General features: G+C 43.5%; 1 protein-coding gene across 1 annotated transcript in view; it reads left to right on the top strand.

The window, feature by feature from the left end:
• KIAA1328 (KIAA1328 ortholog) overlaps window positions 1-23,582 on the top strand; it is a 206,429-nt gene that overhangs the window by 145,193 nt on the left and 37,654 nt on the right. The window contains exons 9-10 of the mRNA XM_077463114.1: window positions 4,990-5,144; window positions 19,898-19,994. Coding sequence (XP_077319240.1) covers window positions 4,990-5,144; window positions 19,898-19,994 — 252 coding nt within the window. The remainder of the gene's footprint in view (window positions 1-4,989; window positions 5,145-19,897; window positions 19,995-23,582) is intronic.

Genomic DNA, 23,582 nt, shown 5'->3' with positions numbered 1-23,582 from the left:
TACTTGGGAAGGCTGAAAAGAGAACACCAGTCTATCCAGTTATCTAGGAAATGAATTACTATTATAACAGGGCAATAGGGAAACAAAGATTAAAGAGCCACAGTTTGGGGCCGCAAGGTTGACCAAACACAGCTGCAAATTGCCTCTTTTGTGACCAAAAGATCACTTTCAAGCCCAACGCTCAGCATTTTGCTGCTTTGTTGTTCAGTGGCCGCTCTTTTCCATCATTGGCCACGGATGCCGCACTTTGCCTTTACTTCAACCATTCTGCAAGCTTTTATCACAAAAATATGATTGATCACATCCAAGTTTTGAAGCCAGCTAGTTGTTAGTGATCATCAGTAGTAAAAACCTTAGTAGTCTGCCGGTATGTGGCACAGATGCAGAGCATTTTTATCCAGTTTGCATGCGGTAAGAGAATTTTTTTGCAGTGAGATAAGACAACCAATATGGTGAGGGGGGCTCAGAGGAGCTTAAAAATCCTCCCCCCAGCTCTCAAATAAATGCATTTTTTAATTGGTCATCTAACGTGTTTTTTTATTTATTTTTTTGTTTTTTTGTTTTTTTTTGTTTTGTTTTTTTTGGGATGGGTTTGAGTCCCTGGATGACCTGTCGGCCACCTGGACTTGCATCTTCAGAGATTTAAGCAAACCACAAATTTCCTGACTCTATAGGTCCCCCGTCGCCCGCTTGTACCCAGCGTAGCCTCACTTGCTGATGAGCAATCGCAGCTCTTCTAGCTCCAAGTTTTTTTTTTTTTTTTTTTATTTCAGGCAACTTTCATTTTCAAGTGGATTTAACTGTCTCTGAATGGACGTTTGCTTTTATTGTCTGCGAGAAGTGGCTGCTCCTTCATAAAGAAGCGCTTTAATGCAGTTGCACCGTGCCCCAGCCTAAAGATTTGTAAATAAGACCCCATTAGAAGCCCCGTGACTGCGCCTACCATTGCTCCCAGCGGCCTTTTGTAATGTCCATTAACGCCTTTCCCGAACGTCGGCTCTCATTTTCCAGGACCATTTAGCCAAAGCGCGCGATTATTTAGAAAGTTAATTCATGCATGCGAAAATGTAGCTTAAGTAATGCGAGGGGTGGAAGGTAAAGCTCCGAGGAGACCGCAGTCCTTTCTGTTGTTTAATGATCAGCCATAATTAACTTGCAAATTTGAAATAATTAGAACAAATTAAAGGTATTTAACTTCCCATCCCTGAAGAAAAATTCAAATTGCACCAAACTCTGCTCTAAATTATTCACAACGTGGAGGTGTTTGCTGCGGTGCTGTGTGTGTTTTTTATGGCTGTTTTGAATAATAGGAGCAATCTGTGTGCTGCTTCTTCTCTTTTTTTTTTTTTTTTTTTTTTACCTTTAGCGTGTCTGCTCTCTTTAGATAGCGGATTAATTCAGTGTGTAGGGATGTGCAGCCCTATGAAGAACAGGGGTATTTTCAAAAAAATAAGTTAAATAGGTTCATCTTTCATAAAAAAAAAAAAAAAAATTTAATAAATTCACATCTTTTTTGCAGGTAAAAAAATGTGCATTTATTTATTTTTTACTAGGAGCCTGCAAATCATTGCACTCGCAATCAGCAGATCACAGGTGCACTGCTGGGCTCCTTGCAGACTGATCACGGGTGCACTGCTGGGCTCCTTGCAGACTGATCACGGGTGCACTGCTGGGCTCCTTGCAGACTGATCACGGGTGCACTGCTGGGCTCCTTGCAGACTGATCACGGGTGCACTGCTGGGCTCCTTGCAGACTGATCATGGGTGCACTGCTGGGCTCCTTGCAGACTGATCACGGGTGCACTGCTGGGCTCCTTGCAGACTGATCACGGGTGCGCTGCTGGGCTCCTTGCAGACTGATCACGGGTGCGCTGCTGGGCTCCTTGCAGACTGATCACGGGTGCACTGCTGGGCTTTTTGCAGACTGATCACGGGTGCGCTGCTGGGCTCCTTGCAGACTGATCACGGGTGCGCTGCTGGGCTTTTTGCAGACTGATCACGGGTGCGCTGCTGGGCTCCTTGCAGACTGATCACGGGTGCGCTGCTGGGCTCCTTGCAGACTGATCACGGGTGCGCTGCTGGGCTCCTTGCAGACTGATCACGGGTGCGCTGCTGGGCTCCTTGCAGACTGATCACGGGTGCGCTGCTGGGCTCCTTGCAGACTGATCACGGGTGCGCTGCTGGGCTCCTTGCAGACTGATCACGGGTGCGCTGCTGGGCTCCTTGCAGACTGATCACGGGTGCGCTGCTGGGCTCCTTGCAGTCTGGTCACGGGTGCACTGCTGGGCTCCTTGCAGACTGGTCACGGGTGCACTGCTGGGCTCCTTGCAGACTGATCACGGGTGCGCTGCTGGGCTCCTTGCAGACTGATCACGGGTGCGCTGCTGGGCTCCTTGCAGACTGATCACGGGTGCGCTGCTGGGCTCCTTGGAGACTGATCACGGGTGCACTGCTGGGCTCCTTGCAGACTGATTACGGGTGCACTGCTGGGCTCCTTGCAGACTGATCACGGGTGCACTGCTGGGCTCCTTGCAGACTGATCACGGGTGCACTGCTGGGCTACTTGCAGACTGATCACGGGTGCACTGCTGGGCTCCTTGCAGACTGATCACGGGTGCACTGCTGGGCTCCTTGCAGACTGATCACGGGTGCACTGCTGGGCTCCTTGCAGACTGATCACGGGTGCACTGCTGGGCTCCTTGCAGACTGATCACGGGTGCACTGCTGGGCTCCTTGCAGACTGATCACGGGTGCACTGCTGGGCTCCTTGCAGACTGATCACGGGTGCACTGCTGGGCTCCTTGCAGACTGATCACGGGTGCACTGCTGGGCTCCTTGCAGACTGATCACGGGTGCACTGCTGGGCTCCTTGCAGACTGATCACGGGTGCACTGCTGGGCTCCTTGCAGACTGATCACGGGTGCACTGCTGGGCTCCTTGCAGACTGATCACGGGTGCACTGCTGGGCTCCTTGCAGACTGATCACGGGTGCACTGCTGGGCTCTTTGCAGACTGTGTAAGCTGTCTGCTCGTACATTGTACGAACAGTTACACAATGACAGGAAGCATCAATGAACTACCTAGAGCGCTCAACAGTGCCCTGTTAATTCATTGAGAACTCCATGGCAACAGCTGGAAAGGCTGTCTGTACATGACAGAAATTATAACCCCATCAATCATATCCATTAAAGGGTTCGTTAACCCACTAGGTTAAAATTACATAATCCTTTGTATGTATTAATGTAATGTGCCCTGTGTCTATGACTTATAAAAATAATGCTGGAAAATACCTGTTTCAGAGCTCTGATTGTCAGTCATGGGATTCGCCAGCTCTCTTCTCTCTTGGCCTGACAGCTGCAGTGGGCGGGGCCAAGGATCCCTTGCTGACATCAGCCACCAGGAGGAGCTGTCACGCGCGAGAGGAGAGGGACGGCAGATCACGTGACCGCCAATCAGCACTCTGAAACAAGTATATTGCAGCATTATTTTTTGTAAGGCACAGACACAGAGCACATTACATTAATACATAGAGAGGATTATGTCATTTTGAGCAGCAGGAGGGGAGTGGGGAGCAGGGCAGCACGGACACGGAGTTGGCAGGGAGGGGAGGGGGGGAAGAGAGCACAGAGGAGACAGAGCAGGGCTGCGGATGATGGAGGCACACAAACTGAGCACGGTGTCAGGGTTTAGCAGCCGTGATGCACCGTGGTCAGTTTACAGGGATGAGGGTATAGCCAGGCAGGTTTCAGCCACATATTTCAGGTGATAGAGGGGTCCATATTACACAGCACAAGCATGTGCTGTATAACATGCTTTAAGGGAACAGGATTTTTCTTTTTCTTTGGGTTAACAAACACTTTAGGCCTCTTTCACATGGACGATCTGTTCAGATCCACCTGTTTGTTTTTCAGGCGAACCTGAACGGATGCTCCATAGAGGTCTATGGAGCGTCTGATGTCAGCGGTGACATGTCCGCTGACATCCGACCCGCTCCGATCCGAAAAAGTGTGACGGAGGAAAAACCTACTTCTCTATCCGTCATCGGATGGGGTGACGACAGACTCTGCGGTCCATCGCCATCCGATCTCCCATAGGAGAGAGCGGTGCTCTGACAGGTCCGTCCCTGCGCAGTGTGCAGAGACGGACCTGTCCTCTTCCTGCTCAGCGGGGATCGACGGAGCGTTCCCCGCTGAGCAAGGGGATGTCCACGGGGCGGTTCAACAGGGATCTGCCCCGTGTGAAAGAGCCCTTAAGGTAAAGAACTCTGCGCTGCAAGCACCCCACAAGCACATGCAAAGCACGGCGCTCTAGTGCAGGGTGGTGAGGAGGCATAGATTTGAGGGTTGACGGCCAAAGGTCTGCGGACCACCTATATTGTTGTGCATTATATCCATGAATAAAGTTTTTGTATTTTCACTACTCTGCAGCTGGTTCTTCGATACCTAGTTTTTGAGTGGTCATCTGACCTTTACATAGTAGGTGAGGTTGAAAAAAGACACAAGTCCATCCTATGTGTGTGATTATATGGCAGTATTACATTGTATATCCCTGTATGTTGTGGTCATTCAGGTGCTTATCTAATAGTTTTTTGAAACTATCTATGCCCCCCACTGAGACCACCGCCTGTGGAAGGGAAATCCACATCCTTGCCGCTCTTACAGTAAAGAACCCTCTACGCAGTTCAAGGTTAAACCTCTTTTCTAATTTTAATGAGTGGCCACGCGTCTTGTTAAACTCCCTCACGCCTTTGCTTTTACTAGGACTATGATTACCCCCTCTTCTGTCCTCCCATCTGGGCTTTCAGGGAAGCTCCATACCCCCTAATATGATGGCTTATCTTAATTGCCAGAAGCTGGGCTGCACCCAAAAAAAGCTGCAATATATTAAATTTTTTTTCTATAGGACTTTGATACATTTTTTTTATTTTTTTATTTTTTTTGAGGTCCCTTCTATTTTTTGCGTTGTACTAATTCTGTCTGGTTTCTTACAGCCCTGTGATGTCATTGTCAGTAGGACTCCCCACTCCTCCATCCAGTAAGAACAGGAAGAAAGTGCGCAGCCCCAACAGAACAAACTCGGAGAAGAACGCATCGGCACTCAATGGCAACAAGTCGCTGGTCCCGCCAGAGGTTATTGTTTGTAAAGGTGAGAGAGAATTTGCTTCATGGACACAAAATCCATCTGCACTTTCTTGTGTGTTCAGCATTCAGAATCCTAAATATCTGCTCAAACGCTATTTTTAAAAGTATTAAAGTATAGCTAAAGACAAGACCTCTTTTTTTTATTTTTATTTTTTATTTAATTTTTTTTCTTGTGGAGAAACACTTATTACATTTTTATTGCTGTCTGTGCCCCCATTAGGTAGATCCACCCTCTGTATTTGTCCTGTTTATCATTAAAGCTGCTTCCACACTGGAGCGGGCGAGCGCTGACGGTAAAACGCTGCTATTAGCTGTGCTTTACCGTCATTTTTTGCAAGATTTTCGGCCGCTAGTTTAACCCCCACTAGTGCCCGAGAAAGGGTTAAAATTACCTGTAAAGCGGCGGTGCCCACTCATTTCAATGGGCAGGGGCGGTTTAGGAGCAGAGTGTATACACCGTTCCAAAGATGCAGCTTGTAGGAGTTTTTTTGTTTTTTTTGTTTTGTTTTTTAACGTCCTGCCAGAGCATCGCCTCAGCGTGAAAGCGCTCTGGGCTTTCACACTGACACTGCAGGGTAGCCATTTTTCAGGCGCTTTACAAGGGGGTATAAATAGAAAAAAAATCTGCGCTTAGTAAAAATCAATAAAGAAAATCAGCAGCTGAACACCAGAACCAAGATACTAGGCACAAAACAAAATTAAAGAAAAAAAAAAAACGCTGCACTTTTTTCTTTCATTACAAGGGGGTATGTTTAGCCCAAAAGCACATGAAAAATGCCTCAGTGTGAAAGGGTCTTAAAGAAAATCCCAAATTTTGGGTTGTCTCCTGAAAAGTAGTAGAGGGGAAATCTAGTTCCTAGTTCTGGTGACATTGGGGGCTCCAAGGGATTCCCTTAATTTGCAGGGATTTCCTCTCACTTCCTGTTTGGCTATGGGACAGGAAGTGAAAGTAAATCTCTTAGGGCCCTTTCAGACGTGTGGATCTGTATCCAGCCATCCACTTGCTCAGCAGGGATCGATTCGTTGATCGCCGCTGAGCCGGCGGATGACAATTCCGTCTCTGCAAACTGTCAGATCTCCGCTCTCCTCTATGGGGGGGATCGGATGAATAAGGACCGCTTGTCCGTTTTCATCCAATCCGCCAGACGGATGGAAAATAGGGCATCCATCCGTCTGCGGACATGTGACCGCTGACATCCATTGCTCCATAGAGTTGTATGGAGCGACCGTTCAGATCCGCTGAAGAAACTTGACAGGCGGTCCGCACATATGATAGGCCCCTTTTGGGGACACAGATGGCAAAAATATAAAAACTTGAAAGGGGTGTAATCCTCCCTTGCTCTATCTAAAATGAAAAAGAAAGTTTTGCCTATAGTTCTACTTTGATAGCTGTAGCTGTTTAACATCTAAAAGTTTGCTTACAATTACCCATTTTATTTTACTATACTGTATATTCTTTAACACATTTGTTAATGTCTTAAACGTTATATGTTTCAGTGTTAATGTTCATGTGGGCAGCCATATTTGTGTAATATATGTGCAGTCCATCCAATAGGTGCTGCCGAGAGTGCCTATTAGGACAATATTGACTTTACGGTATTTGTTCAAGATACTGGTCAGATCTGCCAGTTGATGTTTCCAGACTTATTAAAGCGGAACGCTCTGCTTGTTTCCATCCTCCACTGCCACATTTATCAGTTTTTGGGGGCGCTTTTTTTTTTGACAGGTACCCCCTCCCACTTCCAGCTCAGATCATCGCAGCCTTCGCCTCAGACCTTCGCCCGCAGTCTTCTGGGACACCTCACAGGTCCCAGAAGATTGCGGGACCATTCACAAGGTGCAGCTTGACTCGTGCAAGCACAAGTCCCTAAGACCCCTTTCACACTGTGGGCGTTTTTCAGGCACTACAGCGCTAAAAAAAAAAAAGCGCTGTAAAAAGCGGCTCCATTCACTTCAGTGTGAAAGCCCGAGGGCTTTCACACTGGAGTGGTGCGCTGGCAGGGCGTCACAAAAAGTCCTGCCAGTAGCTTCTTTGGAGCGATGAACTCACCGCTGCTTCCCATTGAAATCAATAGGGCATCGCTGCGATACTGCTGGCAAAACACTGCTCTGGCGGTGTTTTGCAGGCGGATTTAACCCCTTTCGGCCGCTAGCCAGGGGTTAAAACTGCCCCGCTAGCGGCCGAATAGCACCGCTAAGACGATGGTAAAAAATAGCGCCGCTTTACCATTGACGCCCTAGGCGGGTCGTGTGAAAGGTGTTTTACCTGCACCTGAAGTCGATTGAAGAATTGGCTTGGGTAAGGATATCGCTGGATCCAGGGACAGGTAAGTGTCCTTATACTAAACGTCAACAGCTACAGTATATGTAGCTGCTCACTTTTGATTTAATTTTTTTGGGGGGGGGGCTTAGTGCTCCGAGCTCCTAATTAAGAACATCTGAATTGTAAAAACGGTGTCTTTAAAAAAAAAAAAAGCAAAGGAATAGTAACCAGTAGGGATGATTGTGGGTTTAGCTCATGTTACTGACCTAATAAGGCCATGTGGTCATACAAGGTCAATGTCATCTCAAGCATCCCTGGTCCTTTGTGTACATGCAGCTGTGGGGCAGGGAGTGTGTTGGCTACAAATGTTTGGCCCAACACTGACCTCTTCCTTCTAGGTTCAGCTTGAATCCCTGGTCACCAGTATAGCCTACAGTCTGCCTGAACTTGTTCTGTACGGTCTCTGTATGGAGGCAGGGCTTTGTTTCCTCATGTCAGAGCTGCCATTCTGATGACTGGAGAAATAGTTTGGATGGAGCAGGAGAGGTTCAAAGAGCACAAATCCACGAAATGAATAAAGCAAAAGCAGGGAGGTCCTTGCACTGTGGGTGCTCAGGTACTGCTTCCACTCCAGCAAGGAGAACAGAGAGTGACTTCAGCAAATCTCACTCCATTCGTTGTCTCCCCAACCAACCTCCCCCAACAGGTCTGTGCTTACATCCCCTAATGCCTGGCCAATACAAATATAGTGCCAGGCTGCTTGCGCAATAACCTTTTTTAAATTAATTTCTCTGATCTGTATCAGACATTTGTGAATGCAGCCAAAAACTGCACAGACACCAGAATTTATACGATTATTACCCGAGATTGTTAATTGATAAAACTTCAAATCTCCAATCATGTAAAAAGCTAATTTCTGTTCACTTTGAATACCCAATCATGTGCAGATGAAATACATAAACAGGAATTTGCTTTGAACATCACTGGATCAGCAAAGTGAAGCGATAATTATCTAGTACAGTGGTCTCCAAACTGCGGCCCGGGGGCCAGAAGTGGCCCTTTGCTTACCTTTATCGGGCCCTTGGGATACTATTTCTCCCACAGATGCAAAGCACAATTCCTTCTACACCAATGATGGGACACGATTCCTCCCACTGACACCAACGATGGGCGCTATTCTTCCCACTGACACCAACGATGGGCGCTATTCTTCCCACTGACACCAACGATGGGGCGCTATTCTTCCCACTGACACCAACGATGGGGCGCTATTCTTCCCACTGACACCAACGATGGGGCGCTATTCTTCCCACTGACACCAACGATGGGGCGCTATTCTTCCCACTGACACCAACGATGGGGCGCTATTCTTCCCACTGACACCAACGATGGGGCGCTATTCTTCCCACTGACACCAACGATGGGGCGCTATTCTTCCCACTGACACCAACGATGGGGCGCTATTCTTCCCACTGACACCAACGATGGGGCGCTATTCTTCCCACTGACACCAACGATGGGGCGCTATTCTTCCCACTGACACCAACGATGGGGCGCTATTCTTCCCACTGACACCAACGATGGGGCGCTATTCTTCCCACTGACACCAACGATGGGGCGCTATTCTTCCCACTGACACCAACGATGGGGCGCTATTCTTCCCACTGACACCAACGATGGGGCGCTATTCTTCCCACTGACACCAACGATGGGGCGCTATTCTTCCCACTGACACCAACGATGGGGCGCTATTCTTCCCACTGACACCAACGATGGGGCGCTATTCTTCCCACTGACACCAACGATGGGGCGCTATTCTTCCCACTGACACCAACGATGGGGCGCTATTCTTCCCACTGACACCAACGATGGGGCGCTATTCTTCCCACTGACACCAACGATGGGGCGCTATTCCTCCCACTGACACCAACGATGGGGCGCTATTCCTCCCACTGACACCAACGATGGGGCATTTTTTACCCTCATTGGCACCAAGGGATTTTCTAATGCCAATGGCCACAGTCTGGCCCCCTCAAGGACTGAAGGACAGTAAACGGGCTCAGAAAGTTTGGAGACCCATTCTCAAGTAGATTAGCCTCATTCTAGGATATAATCCTCTTGGTTGATGCCTGAACAAAGATGGCGAAGTCATCTGTAGAAAAGCAGATCGGGTAATTGTCAGGGTAAATACTGTGATCTCTGTGAGATGTAATAAATACCTGGATGTGTTAAATTGACACATTTGACAAGCATGCGCATGGGAATAAACATAGGGAAATAGATCTACTTTAAAGAAAAACTTCACTTTTTTCTTTTAATTAAAAAGAAAAAACAGTCAGCAGTTATAAATACTGAAGCAGCTGATTATTAAAGTATGGTACTTGCAGAGAAACGTGCATAGAACTCTCCGAGATGACTGCTTGGCCTGAGAGCTCTGCCCCACACAGCCTGATTCCAACCAGACACAGCCGCTATAGAGGGCAGAACTACACCAGAGCAGCATATCCTAATGCCGGGTGGAGCGGATCATCGGGCTAGATCAGTTGCCGCTGCCGAATCGGGCTCAGCCGGTGCAACCCAAGATGGCAACCACTTATACAACTGAGACACATGGAAACTGTGCCAGCTCCGCAGAGGGAGACTGGGTGACCTGCAGCAGTCGCAAGGGTCACATATGAGTAACCCCCGGCTATTGCAGAGACTCCCCACTTCCGCTTAATTCCTGATAGATCGCACCATGGTGGAGCTACTAGTGTCAGATCTACCCCCCTAGGCTAGAACCCACCTGATATGGCTGCAGGCCTATCCACTCTAGATGGATTGGAAACTCGCACGTTCTTCACAAAATATGGTACTTACTGCCATACTGCGGGCCTATCCACTCCTGATGGATTGGACACTGGCACGTTCTTCACCAAAATATGGTACTGCGGGCCAATCCACTCCAGATGGATTGGACTCTCACACTGTCTTTTTTTTTTGTAGCCGGTGCTTCTTGCCACTGCGGTTCTCCGGAACCACCATTTTGGATATGGGAGCCAATTGACTTCCTGAAGAAGTAAGCTGCCTTCTCACTGCACATGTGCGAGATCGCGTGGTGCTTCTGGGACTGGTCCTGCAGCCTCCTGGGATGTGTGGAGTGTCCCAGGAGGCTGCAGGTTGGGGGGCATGGGCAGGAGTAATGCCTAAGTACATGTCAGTCTTACCTTGGCGAGAATTAAAGACATGAGAGCCGGTATTTGTCAAAAAAGGTACCTGCTCCCCATAAAAATAAAAAAAAAAGTCAAGCTTGTTCTTAACGGAGTTGGGGAGTTGAATGGTCGCCTCTTTCAAGTGAAGGTTCCGCTTTAAGCACAGTATGTGTATATTAGGGATACACCGATACCATTTTTTTTTTTTTTTTTTTTACGAGTACTAAGGTTGCACCGATACTGGTACCGGTGCCAATACCGAGTATTTGCACAAGTATCGGTACTCATGCAAATGCACCGATACCTGAAACCGATACTTTCAGGCTCGGCTCTTTGAGCTGTCAGTGAGTCTCCCCAGTGTTAAAGAAGTCTGGTAATTGGAGCTGTCAAAAAAAAAAAGCAGCTGGCAATGTTTATTAACAACATTGCTCAGCCCTGAAACACTAAAATAAAAAGATACATTGTTTAATTTTTGTATATTTCTGTTTCTTCATCTGCAGAGCAAAAGGGATCAACAAATGTTCCTCTGTTTAACCCCTTAATAACCCTTAATTTACCTTAATCAGCTTTAATTAACTCCCAATTTTCCTCCATTTAATAATTCTTTTCCCTTTTTTTTTTTTTTTTTTTGATTTCTTAGCAAGTATTTTTACACATTTATATTAACATATATTTACACATTTCACATTGAAAAAGTGCTAAATAAAAAAAAATTGATCTAAATTGTAAATAACTTTTCAATGCTTTGTACCATTGCTGACAACTGAAGCTAAAACAAAACAGTTGCGGTAGGTATCGCTAATTGGTATCAGCGAGTACTAAAAAAAAAATAAAAAAAAATAAAAAAGTATCGGCACTTGGACTCATTGTAAAAAAAAAAAAAAAAAAAATGGTATCGGTGCATCCCTAACGAGTACCGATACTTTTTTTAAATTTTTTTTTTATTTTTTTTTAAGTACTCACCGATACCAATTACCGATACCTACCGCAACTTTTTTGTTTATACTTCAAGCTGTCAGCAGTAGTACAAAGCATTGAAAAGTTATTTACAAATTAAATGAATAGATTTTTTTTTTTTATGTTTGTGCTTTTTCAATGTGAAATGTGTAAATATGTTAAAATATTCACAAACAAAAAAACTTTTTAATTGTTTATCGTTTATATAATAGACGTGAATAAAAAAAAGCAGGAAAATAATTAAATGGAGGAGAATAGGGAGTTAATTAAAGCTGATTAGGGTAAATTAAGGGTTTATAAGGGGTTAAACAGAGGAACATTTGTTCATCCCTCTGATCTGCAGATGAAGAAACAGAAAGCAATTTTTATTTTAATGTTTTTCAACGGCTGAGCAATGTTGTTAAAGTGGAGTTCCACCTGTTTTTTAGTTTAATAAGTTAGCAGCTACAAAAAGCAGAGCTGCTGACTTTTAATAAACCGACACTTACCTGCCCAACAGTCCAGCGATGTGGCCTCGCTCCTCTCCCCCTCCTCTCCTCAGTGCTGTTATAGTAACTGTGGGCACCCGGCTGTGTCAGCTTACGGCTTCACGCCCGCGCTGCACTCTGCTATTGGCCAGCCAACCTTCTGGGACCTTGTGTCCCATAAGTTCACTGACAGGGAGGGGCCTCCTAGGGCAAGAGGAGGAGTCTCCTAGTTGGCCGAGAACAGGAAGGAGGAAGTGGGACAGAAAGTCCCACTAAAAAGAGGGTACACCCCCCCCCCCCCCCCCAAAAAAAATGACATGCCACGTTTGGAGTCCTTAAAGCTGAAGTTCCACTTTTGGGTGGAACTCCACTTTAATAAACATTGCCAGCTGCTTTTTTTTTTGGACAGCTCCAATTACCGAACTTCTTTAACACTACAGCTGTCAACCGAGGTGACCCCACTGACAGCTCAAAGAACGGAGCCTGAAAGTATCTATTGGTGCAACCCTAGTTTATATAATATAAGCAGTGCTGGGACAAGGTCATCCAGCACCCAGGGCAAAGATGCCAATCTAAACAAAAGCTTGGTAATTTTTTTATTTTTTTTTCTCCTCACGCTGACAGCCCGAGGGGGGAAAAAAGCCGATCACCGAGTAATTTTCAAGGGACATCGGTCCCGAAGAGGAAGAGGCAATTATGCCTCATCTGTGCCCACCAGTACCACCTGCCAGTGCCACCTGCCATTGCCGCCTATCAATGCCTGAGTGGCGCCTATCAATGCCTATGAGTGCCGCCTATGAGTGCCGCTTATCAATGCCTATGAGTGGCGCTTATCAATGCCTATGAGTGGCGCTTATCAATGCCTATGAGTGGCGCTTATCAATGCCTATGAGTGGCGCTTATCAATGCCTATGAGTGGCGCTTATCAATGCCTATGAGTGGCGCTTATCAATGCCTATGAGTGCCGCCTATCAATGCCTATGAGTGCCGCCTATCAATGCCTATGAGTGCCGCTTATCAATGCCTATGAGTGCCGCTTATCAATGCCTATGAGTGCCGCTTATCAATGCCTATGAGTGCCGCTTATCAATGCCTATGAGTGCCGCTTATCAATGCCTATGAGTGCCGCCTATCATAGCCTATGAGTGCCGCCTATCATAGCCTATGAGTGCCGCCTATCATAGCCTATGAGTGCCGCCTATCATAGCCTATCATAGCCTATGAGTGCCGCCTATCATAGCCTATCATAGCCTATGAGTGCCGCCTATCATAGCCTATGAGTGCCGCCTATCATAGCCTATGAGTGCCGCCTATCATAGCCTATGAGTGCCACCTAGCAGTGCTTGCCTATCAGTGTAACCAACCAGTGCCGATCGGTGCCCATTATTGCCACCCATCGGTGCCCATTATTGCCACCCATCGGTGCCCATTATTGCCACCCATCGGTGCCCATTATTGCCACCCATCGGTGCCCATTATTGCCACCCATCGGTGCCCATTATTGCCACCCATCGGTGCCCATTATTGCCACCCATCGGTGCCCATCACTGCCGCCTTGTCAGTGTACATCAATGAAGGAGAAAAATGACCTGTTTGCAAAATTTTGTAACAAAATATAAAATATAAAAATTTATTTTAAAAATTCTGTCTTTTTAAAAAAAAATTAACAAAAAATAAAAACTGCAGAGGTAATCAAATACCACCAAAAGAAAGCTCTATTTGTGGTATTAAAAAAAAAATATTTAATTTGGGTACAGTGTTGTATGACCGCGTAATTGTCATTCAAAGTGCATCAGCGGTGAAAATTGATCTGGGCAGGAGGGGGGTTGAAGTGCCCGGTAAGTAAGTGGTAAAGCAGACCCCCGCTACGGTGGGATACATGAATGGGTAATGATCTCACTAAGGTTTTGATTTGTGTCTGAATCTATAGTTACAATAGGAATTTTCTCCTCTCCCCCCTTACTCCTCGCTATTCAAGAGAAAATGTGATGTTTAGAAATCACAACTACAATTCCCCCCTCCCCCCCCCATAGTTGGAAACTGAACTTCTGTCCTTGGCATTGTCCCAGTTGTCATTACTTTCCAAGCCCACCTAACCTTTCCTACCCTTCCCTTTTTATTTATTTTTTTACTTCTATTTCTGTTGCTTCCAAATTACACGCTAAATGAAAAAAAAATAAAAAGTCTGAAATTGCAAAGATTTCATCTGGAAGAGAAAAAATATCCAGTATTGCCCGCCAAGGTTGTCCTTGCATTAAAAAGACTTTTTTTTTTTCAAATAGTCCAAATAGTGTCGACGGTGTGGAACCCAAACGGCGGGCAAGGTTAATCCCTTTCAGCGAGCGGCAACAAAAGCGCGCAGCCTGCAGACAGCTCGCGTCCAGCAAAAATCAATTTCTAATTTGAAGGCGAATCACTTTTGACTAAGAGGGGTTTGGGCCCTATTACCACCCCCCCCCCCCCCCCCAATGGGCTGCCGAAGTGCCAGAGTATTGTGCTGCCCTCTCTATATTCTCTGTCATTCTCTGCCACTTCAGACCTTGGATTAGCAGCGCCAATCAATGGAGGCACTTTCTTCAAGACGACTTTATGAGCTGTGCTTGTTCTAGTGTTTACCTGCACAGAATTGTCAATATTTTCCCTCTAATTCAATGTGCCCAGGGGGCGCTTCTTATTATCGATACTTAGGGGCACAACGCTGAAAATCCCATAACTCTCTTTTAAAGCAGTGTTTTGCTAAGTGGAGCTTAGAGTATCTAAACCCCAAAAACAACACGTGGAATCTATTCGTTTACCAGTTCTTCGAGGTGGTGGCTGCATTTGTGTGTTTTTTTCAGTATTTTCTTCTGGTGGTGCTGCAAATGACCAACTTCCTGTCCCTGAGTGGGCAATGCCAACGCCTCTACTATGTCAGTGGGAGGAGCCGTAGTTATCACTCTGGCGGGTCTTTAACCACTTCAGCCCCCGAAGATTTGGCCGCTGAATGACCAGGCCATTTTTTGCGATTCGGCACTGCGTCGCTTTAACTGACAATTTCGCGGCCGTGCGATGTTGCATCCAAACAAAATTGACGTACTTTTTTTCCCAGAAATAGAGCTTTCTTTTAGTGGTATTTGATCGCCTCTGTGGGTTTTATTTTTTACGCTATAAACAAAAAAGTGTAGGGCTGCAACTAACAATTATTTTCATAATCGATTAGTTGGCCGATTATTAACCGCTTAAGGACCGCTTCATGCCAATGTACGTCGGCAGACTGGCACGGCTGGGCACAAGCACGTACAGGTACATTGCCCTTTAAGTGCCCAGCTGTGGGTGATGAATTTTAAGCTTTTTTTTTTTTTGGTGGCAACACCACTTTAACCAGTTCCTGACCAGCGCACTCCGATATAAGTCAGCAGAATGGCACGGGCAGGCATATTGGTGTACAGGTATGTCCAATCTTTAATGCCGCCCTGCCATGTGCTGGTCGGGGCCCTGTGAGTCCGGTCGCAGGTCCCACGGACTCGATCGCCACGGGCACCGTTGTAAACAGCGCCCGCGGACTCGATCACCACGGGCACCGTTGTAAACAGCATCTCCCCGTTCTGCCTATTAACTAGTGACGCTGATCTCTGCTCCATGTGATTGGAGCAGAGATCAGTGTTCACTAAATGAAAGCCCAACCCCCCCCCCACAGTTAGTAACACACCCCTAGGAACACTTAACCCCCTACACTGCCACCCACTGGTTAACCCCTTCACTGCCAGTGTCATTTACACAGGAATCACTGCATTTATATAGCAGTGATTGCTGTATAAATGACAATGGTCCCAAAAATGTCCGATGTGTCCGCCATAATGTCGCAGTTACAATAAAAATCACTGATCGCCGCCATTACTAGGAAAAAAAAGATTATTAATAAAAATGCCATAAAACTATCACCTATTTTGTAAACGCTATAACTTTTGCACAAACCAATAATTATTGCGATTTTTTTTTTTTTTTTTTTTTTAACCAAAAATATGTAGAAGAATATGTATCGGCCTAAACTGAGGGGGAAAAAAATGTTTTTTTATATATTTTGGGGGGATATTATAGCAAAAAGTAAAAAATAATGCGTTTTTTTTTTCGCTCTTTTTGTTTATAGCACAAAAAATAAAAACTGCAGGGGTGATCAAATACCACCAAAAGAAAGCTCTATTTGTGGGGAAAAAAAAGGACGTCAATTTTGTTTGGGAGCCACGTCGCACGACCGCGCAATTATCAGTTAAAATGGCGCAGTGCCGAATCACAAAAATTGGTCTGGTCTTTGGCCAGCAAAATGGTCCGGGGCTGAAGTGGTTAAGGCTATTATTGCACAGCGCTGCATTCTTTTTGCTATTTTTATACAGGTTTTTGTTCACACATTGTGGGATTGTGATTGATGCATAGCATCTGTCTATAGGCACTTGATTCACCTTCACAGGGATTGTTTTAGCTAATTGTAGCTGAGGGCTTGTTTAGGGTAGCTCGCAGGATTTTATTATTATTTATAAGGTCTTTAAACATGTCTGCCTTTTGGGGTGGTATTAATGGGTAAAAGATAACTTGGAGGCACTGCAGTCTGCTCACATAATTTGTAATAAAAACATCTTTTCCATTCTGAAGCTTCTTTCCAACCACTTTGCATATTATATTATATTATATATATATATATATATATATATATATACTGTGATTCTGTACTTGCCAAATATGCTGCAGAAATCTCCCTCCACTGAGTCTGCAGCCATTTTAACTGTGGGCAGCTGAAGCTGCTGCCTGTTCACTTCCTGGTTTTACACAGAGGCATACCTCCAGCTTTGTAGCTCTCATTGGCCCTCTTATGACTCATCCCCTCTCCCTTCCTGGCAAACTCTCACAAGAGAGATGTCTATGATGTCATAAGCCTAGGCCAATGACCAGACACGAAACAGGAAGTGGGCTGTATAAGGGATTTACTGGTAGAAAAAAAAAATTTTACTATCCAAAGTTAAAACAACAACGAGGGCAGAAGATTTAATAGATGGAAAGATACAAAAATGAATGAAGAGCCGCTTTAATAAAGTTAACTCACCCAAAGCTATCGCCTTTCATGCATAGTTGACTCCATTACGTTTCTCATGTTGATTTTTGAATGTACATATATGGGACAACTGACCCTCTTTCTATTATGCCTTGTTGCTTTGTTCTCCTTTTTTCTTTTACATTTGGATTTGGCAATAACCAAACAAAGAAATAATACATTTAATAAATAGAAGATAGTTAATAGAAGAAGAAGTTAATAAAAAAAACAAAAAAACAATGAATATATATGAATATATATATTCCGGTGAATTATACCTGATGTGATGTACATTTTTTAATAAATTTACTTTTTTATATTGAGTCTTTGGGACAGACTCGATTGCTGGCACACCTGTTTCACTGACCGTGTGTGCATCTCACCTACTACTTTTTATATATCTATTCTCTATTCTCTATCGATATTCTCTATTCTCTATAGATATTCTCTATAGATATTCTCTATCTCTATAGATATTCTCTATCTCTATAGATATTCTCTATCTCTATAGATATTCTCTATCTCTATAGATATTCTCTATTCTCTATCTCTATAGATATTCTCTATTCTCTATCTCTATAGATATTCTCTATTCTCTATAGATATTCTCTATTCTCTATCTCTATAGATATTCTCTATCTCTATCTCTATAGATATTCTCTATTCTCTATCGATATTCTCTATTCTCTATCGATATTCTCTATTCTCTATCGATATTCTCTATTCTCTATCGATATTCTCTATTCTCTATTCTCTATCGATATTCTCTATTCTCTATCGATATTCTCTATTCTCTATTCTCTATCGATATTCTCTATTCTCTATCGATATTCTCTATCGATATTCTCTATTCTCTATCGATATTCTCTATTCTCTATCGATATTCTCTATCGATATTCTCTATTCTCTATCGATATTCTCTATTCTCTATCGATATTCTCTATTCTCTATTCTCTATCGATATTCTCTATTCTCTATTCTCTATCGATATTCTCTATTCTCTATCGATATTCTCTATTCTCTATCGATATTCTCTATTCTCTATCGATATTCTCTATTCTCTATCGATATTCTCTAATCTCTATCGATATTCTCTATCGATATTCTCTATCGATATTCTCTATTCTCTATCGATATTCTCTATTCTCTATCGATATTCTCTATTCTCTATCGATATTCTCTATTCTCTATCGATATTCTCTATCGATATTCTCTATAGATATTCTCTATCTCTATAGATATTCTCTATCTCTATAGATATTCTCTATCTCTATAGATATTCTCTATCTCTATCTCTATAGATATAGATATTCTCTATCTCTATCTCTATAGATATAGATATTCTCTATCTCTATCTCTATAGATATAGATATTCTCTATCTCTGTCTCTATAGATATAGATATTCTCTATAGATATAGATATTCTCTATTCTCTATCTCTATAGATATTCTCTATCTCTATCTCTATAGATATTCTCTATCTCTATCTCTATAGATATTCTCTATCTCTATAGATATTCTCTATCTCTATAGATATAGATCTATATATCGATATATCTATATCTATATCTATATCTATATATATATATATATATATATATATATATATATATATATATATATATATATATATATATATATATATATATATATATATATATATATATCGATATATCTATATATATATATATCGATATATCTATATAGATATATCGATATATATAGATATATCGATATATATAGATATATCGATATATATAGATATATCGATATATCTATATATATATATATATATATATATATATATATCGATATAAAAAAAAATTAAAAACTATATATAACTATAAATATATATACATTTTTATATATAATATATATTTTTTTAAATATATGTATATCATTTTTATCTGCATTTTAGTATACAATAAAACCTTGGTTTGAGAGCGTTTTGAAAGACCAGCCACATTTTTCAATAAATTTTGACTTGATATACAAGTAGCGTCATGTCAACTCAGTATAAAAGAGAAGAGAGGCGCCTCTAAGTGTAGTAATATGGTTACATTTAATGAAGGTACAACATTTAGCAACTCAACTGGTTGATGTTTAAAACAGGCACATCTAAGTATGCAGGCGTCCGGGGTAAAGCCGACTACATAGACCATCGTCCTAACCGTCATCGATATTATCCCTTCCACACTGCGCCTCGCTTTCAGGGTAGTCTTCCCAATCACAATTGCAGACAGTGGTGAAAGCACATTGCTATAATCTTTTTATATGGACTATAAACTGAAGGACTTATGAATAAATGGTTGTGGAACGAATCATCTGAGCTCCCATTATTTCTTATGGGTAAATTTTGCTTTGATATACAAGTGCTTTGTATTACAAGCATGTTTCCGGAATGAATCATGCTCGCAATCCAAGGTTTTACTGCACTTTGACTTGCAGAGGAGGGGTTTGGGGGTCTTATAGACCACCGATCCCTCCATAAAGAGTACCTGTCACTGTCTATTACTGTCACAATGGGTGTTTACATTACTTGTGACGGCAATAACAGTGATGAAAAAAGTGTACAAATTTTTTTTTAAATGTACAGAATCAGCAGTTAATATCTGCCTGAGAGGTTGCCAAAATATTGGTATTGTATCGGCACCCAAAAAAAGATATTGGGCCGCTCCTTATTATCCAGCCATTGTGTGTGTTGAACTATATGCGATAGTACATGTTTTTACTAGGATGAATACACGGCTTGTCGGGGATATAAACCTTTGTGCTTTGTGTTATAGTTGGTAAATTTCCTGATCTGTTTAATCGCAGGGTCACAGAGGGATGCTACTACTTCTCCCAGTGTTCCCAGTCAGAGGACGGAGATGAATGATGTCATAACGTCACCAGAACGCAAAGATGTCTTCCGGTAGGAGAGCATGTCAAAGGTTTTTAGCTGCTTTATCTGCTGTCATGTGAAACGCTGCAAAATGTAGCATTTCAACATTCTGAAAACCTTTCCAATCATGAAATCTGCACAAATGTTAAATAAATTAAATTATAAATGCAAGTTGGGTAAATACTGTACCTAAAATTGCCTCCAGATTACCATTAGGGGTTGTTGGGGGGGGGGGGGGGGGGGGGGGCAGTCCAAGCTAAACAGGCTCTGCTTCAGTACACAGGAGAAGGCCTCATGCACACCGGACGCCGCTTTGGCCATCTCTCCTAGACGTCTGGCAGCAGCGTTTTGGCAGGAAAAACTATTGACGCTTGTAAGCGAGTGTAACGTGTTTAAATACATCAAGCACTTGGGCGTTCATTGGCCAGAATAATAACTACTCAATCGCTAAACATGCCTAGCGTTATTGTGCATTGGCACTCATCGAATGTTTTTTTTTTTTTTATTCCAGAATGCCTCTGCTCCTAGATGTGCTGGCTAGTGTTTTTTATTTTATTTTTGATTTAGATTTTTTTATTTTGGGGTTTATTTTTTTCCTTTTTTTTTTTTTTGTGTGCTTCTAAATACCCCTTCCTGCAAATGCCTATGTGTGCATGGATACACAGGCTAACGTGCAGGGGCGTTTAGAGGCAGAAAAAATTTCCAGTGTGGATGAGCTGACCTCATCAGGGTACCCGCTGCTGCTTCTCTGTCCAGTGGGAAGGTTCAAGAGTGTGTTCTTGACCAACTGTATTGCAAAAATTAAGCTTAAAGTGGAGTTCCACCCCAAAAAAATGTATTAATGTGCTTTTTTTTTTTTTTTTTTTTTAATAACCTCTAAATGCCTGTTGTTTAGCAGGGGTAGGGAACATTGGCTCTCCTGCTGTTTTAAAACTACAACTCCCATGAGACATTGCAAGACCCTAACAATCACAGGCATGACTCCTAGAGGCAGAGGCATGATGGGATTTGTAGTTTCAAAACAGCTGGAGAGCCGAGGTTCCCTACCCTGTGCTAGGGGGTCCCTCGTAGTCTGCCTCCTTCGGCGCCTGGGCTCCTGACGTCACTTCCCCAATGTAGAGCTGGAGATCAGCTCTTCCCTCACCCCCACCACCCTCTAGGCGATCATCTGAGACACATGACCGGTCCCAGATGATTGCGCGGCCAGTCACCAAGAGCGGCTCGCGCATGCGCAGTGGGTGCCTGGCTTTGAAGCCACAGCCGGGTGCCCACAGTTAAAATGCTGGCACCGCCAAGCGTAGGGGGAGAAGAGCGGGGCTTCGTTCCCCTGGAGCGCTGGACCCTGGGACAGATAAGTGTCCGATTATTAAGTCAGCAGCTGCAGTATTTGTAGCTGCATTTTTTTTTTTTTTGTGGAAACACCGCTTTAAGGTCTTTTGGTGATTACAGGAGGAGGGGGACGATCAAGATTTCCAAAGAATGTGTGAAATCGTATGCATAAGATGTGCGTTCATCATTTTATTTTTTCCCCTTTGTTTAAACTTTATGCGAATACATTCGTTTTATATACATAGGTACGTAAAATGCATGTTCTTAGATGCAGATTTTTAATTCTGTTGCGGATCTGAATACAGTGCATGTTTACCTGAGTGGCCAGCTTGGCTCCATTGAAAATGCAGCTGTTCTTGTAATTAAAAAACACTTGTGTATAGGTATAGCTTTTCACCATGGCTTGTACAGACGTAACAATGCAAAGCGTATTAATAATTAGACGTTGGAGGTAAGTAAAAGGTATTGAAGAATTAAATATATTTTTGAATTAATTTGATGTCATTAACCCCTAAGGATAATCCATGATTTTTGAGGCATAAATAAAATAAAAATAAAATACAGATATAATTGTAGAAAATTAATATATTTTGTCAATGGCATGCTTCCATCCCTGGTTATTTTGTGAAAAATTAGAGAACAGAAATGGGACTTTAAATGAAACATGTCGTCGTGGATATAGATAATAGGTATGAATGAATTAAATAAATTTGGATTTAATTTGACCAGGCCATTTTTTTGCGATACGGCACTGCGTCAATTTAACAGACAATAGGTATTTGATCACCTCTGCGGTAAAAAAGCAATATTGTTTTTTTTTCTTTTTGCTATAATAAATAAAATATATTAAAAAAATAATTGCTTCCTCAGTTTAGGCTGATATGTATTCTTCTACATATTTTTGGTAAAAAAAACGCAGTAAGTGTATATGGTTTGGATTGCGCAAAAGTTATATCGTCTACAAAAAAGATAGCTTTATGGCATTTTTATTATTTCTTTTTTTACTAGTAATGACAGCGATATGCAATTTTTTGCGACATTGTGGCAGACAGATCGGACACATTTGACACTATTTTGGGACCATTGACATTTATACAGCGATCAGTGATAAAAATAGCCACCGATTACAGTATAAATGTCACTGGCAGGGAAGGGGGTTAACACTAGGGGGGAGATCAAGGGGTTAAATGTTACCTATTGAGTGTTTCTAACTGGGGAGGGGGGATGGGACACAAATGGGAAGGAGACCAATCGTTGTTGCTAACCCAGTAGGAACAGGAGATCAGTCTCCTCACCCCTGGCAGAAAGGCGATCTGTCTGTTTACATTGACAGATCTCTCTTCTGACCTTCTCAGGAGCAATCATGCATTGGCTCCTACGTCACGCGGCAGGTGGTCGCACGCCCCTATACTCCTTAAAGCACCTGCCGTACAGCTATGGCGATTCGCGCAGGAGTGCCAGGGCAGTCGGGAAGTGGTTAACCCTAGTTAGGTCAGAAAGCAGCCCTCGTACCGGGGTGGGGGGGGGGTGAGCAGCGGGAATGTGTGTTCCTCGTCAGGGTGTCGCATGTCATGAGTGGGGGGAAGCTCTTGGAAGGGTGTAGGATGTATAGAGTAGGGCATTCTGCTTTAAGTCTAAGACCCCTTTCACACTAGGGCGCTTTGCAGGCACTACAGCGCTAAAAATAGCACCTGCAAATCTCCCTGAAAGAGCCGCTGCTGTGTCTCCATTGTGAAAGCCCCACTGGATTTCACACTGGAGCGGTGCGCTGGCAGGACGGTAATAAAAAGTCCTGCTAGCAGCATCTTTGCAAGTGTGGTATACAACGCTCCTGCCCATTGAAATCAATGGGGCAGCGTGGTTATACTGCCGGCATAGCGCTGCTGCAGCAGTGCTTTGCGGTGGTTTAAACCCTTTCGCTGCTGTTTTTAACCCTTTCTCAGCCACTAGCGGGGGGTAAAAGCACCCCTCTAGCGGCCGAATAGCGCAGCCAAATTGACGGTTAAGCCCTGTTAAAAATAGCGGCGCTTTACTGCCGACGCACCCACTGCCCCAGTGTGAAAGGGGCCTTAAGAGTCCTGCGGTAGGGGGTTGAGATGGTACCGACATTGATCCCTGCAACATGACATAGCTTAGGACAAGGCTTGAATTTTCTTTGAATCTAGGAGCCAGCTAAAAAAGTTAGCCACTTTTTTTAGCCACAAAAAAAAAAAAAAAAAAAAGTTACGAGTGGAACATGTAACATGTTCCCAAAGGTGAACTTATCCTTCAACCCTTTCTCAGCTAGAG

The sequence above is a fragment of the Lithobates pipiens genome, unplaced genomic scaffold (genome assembly GCF_037356315.1).
Source record: "Lithobates pipiens isolate NorthernLeopardFrog02 unplaced genomic scaffold, aLitPip1_a1.2 Scaffold_3, whole genome shotgun sequence".
Classification (NCBI taxonomy): domain Eukaryota; kingdom Metazoa; phylum Chordata; class Amphibia; order Anura; family Ranidae; genus Lithobates; species Lithobates pipiens.
The sequence above is the reverse complement of the archived record's forward strand: the minus strand, read 5'-3'. Positions and strand labels throughout refer to the sequence as shown.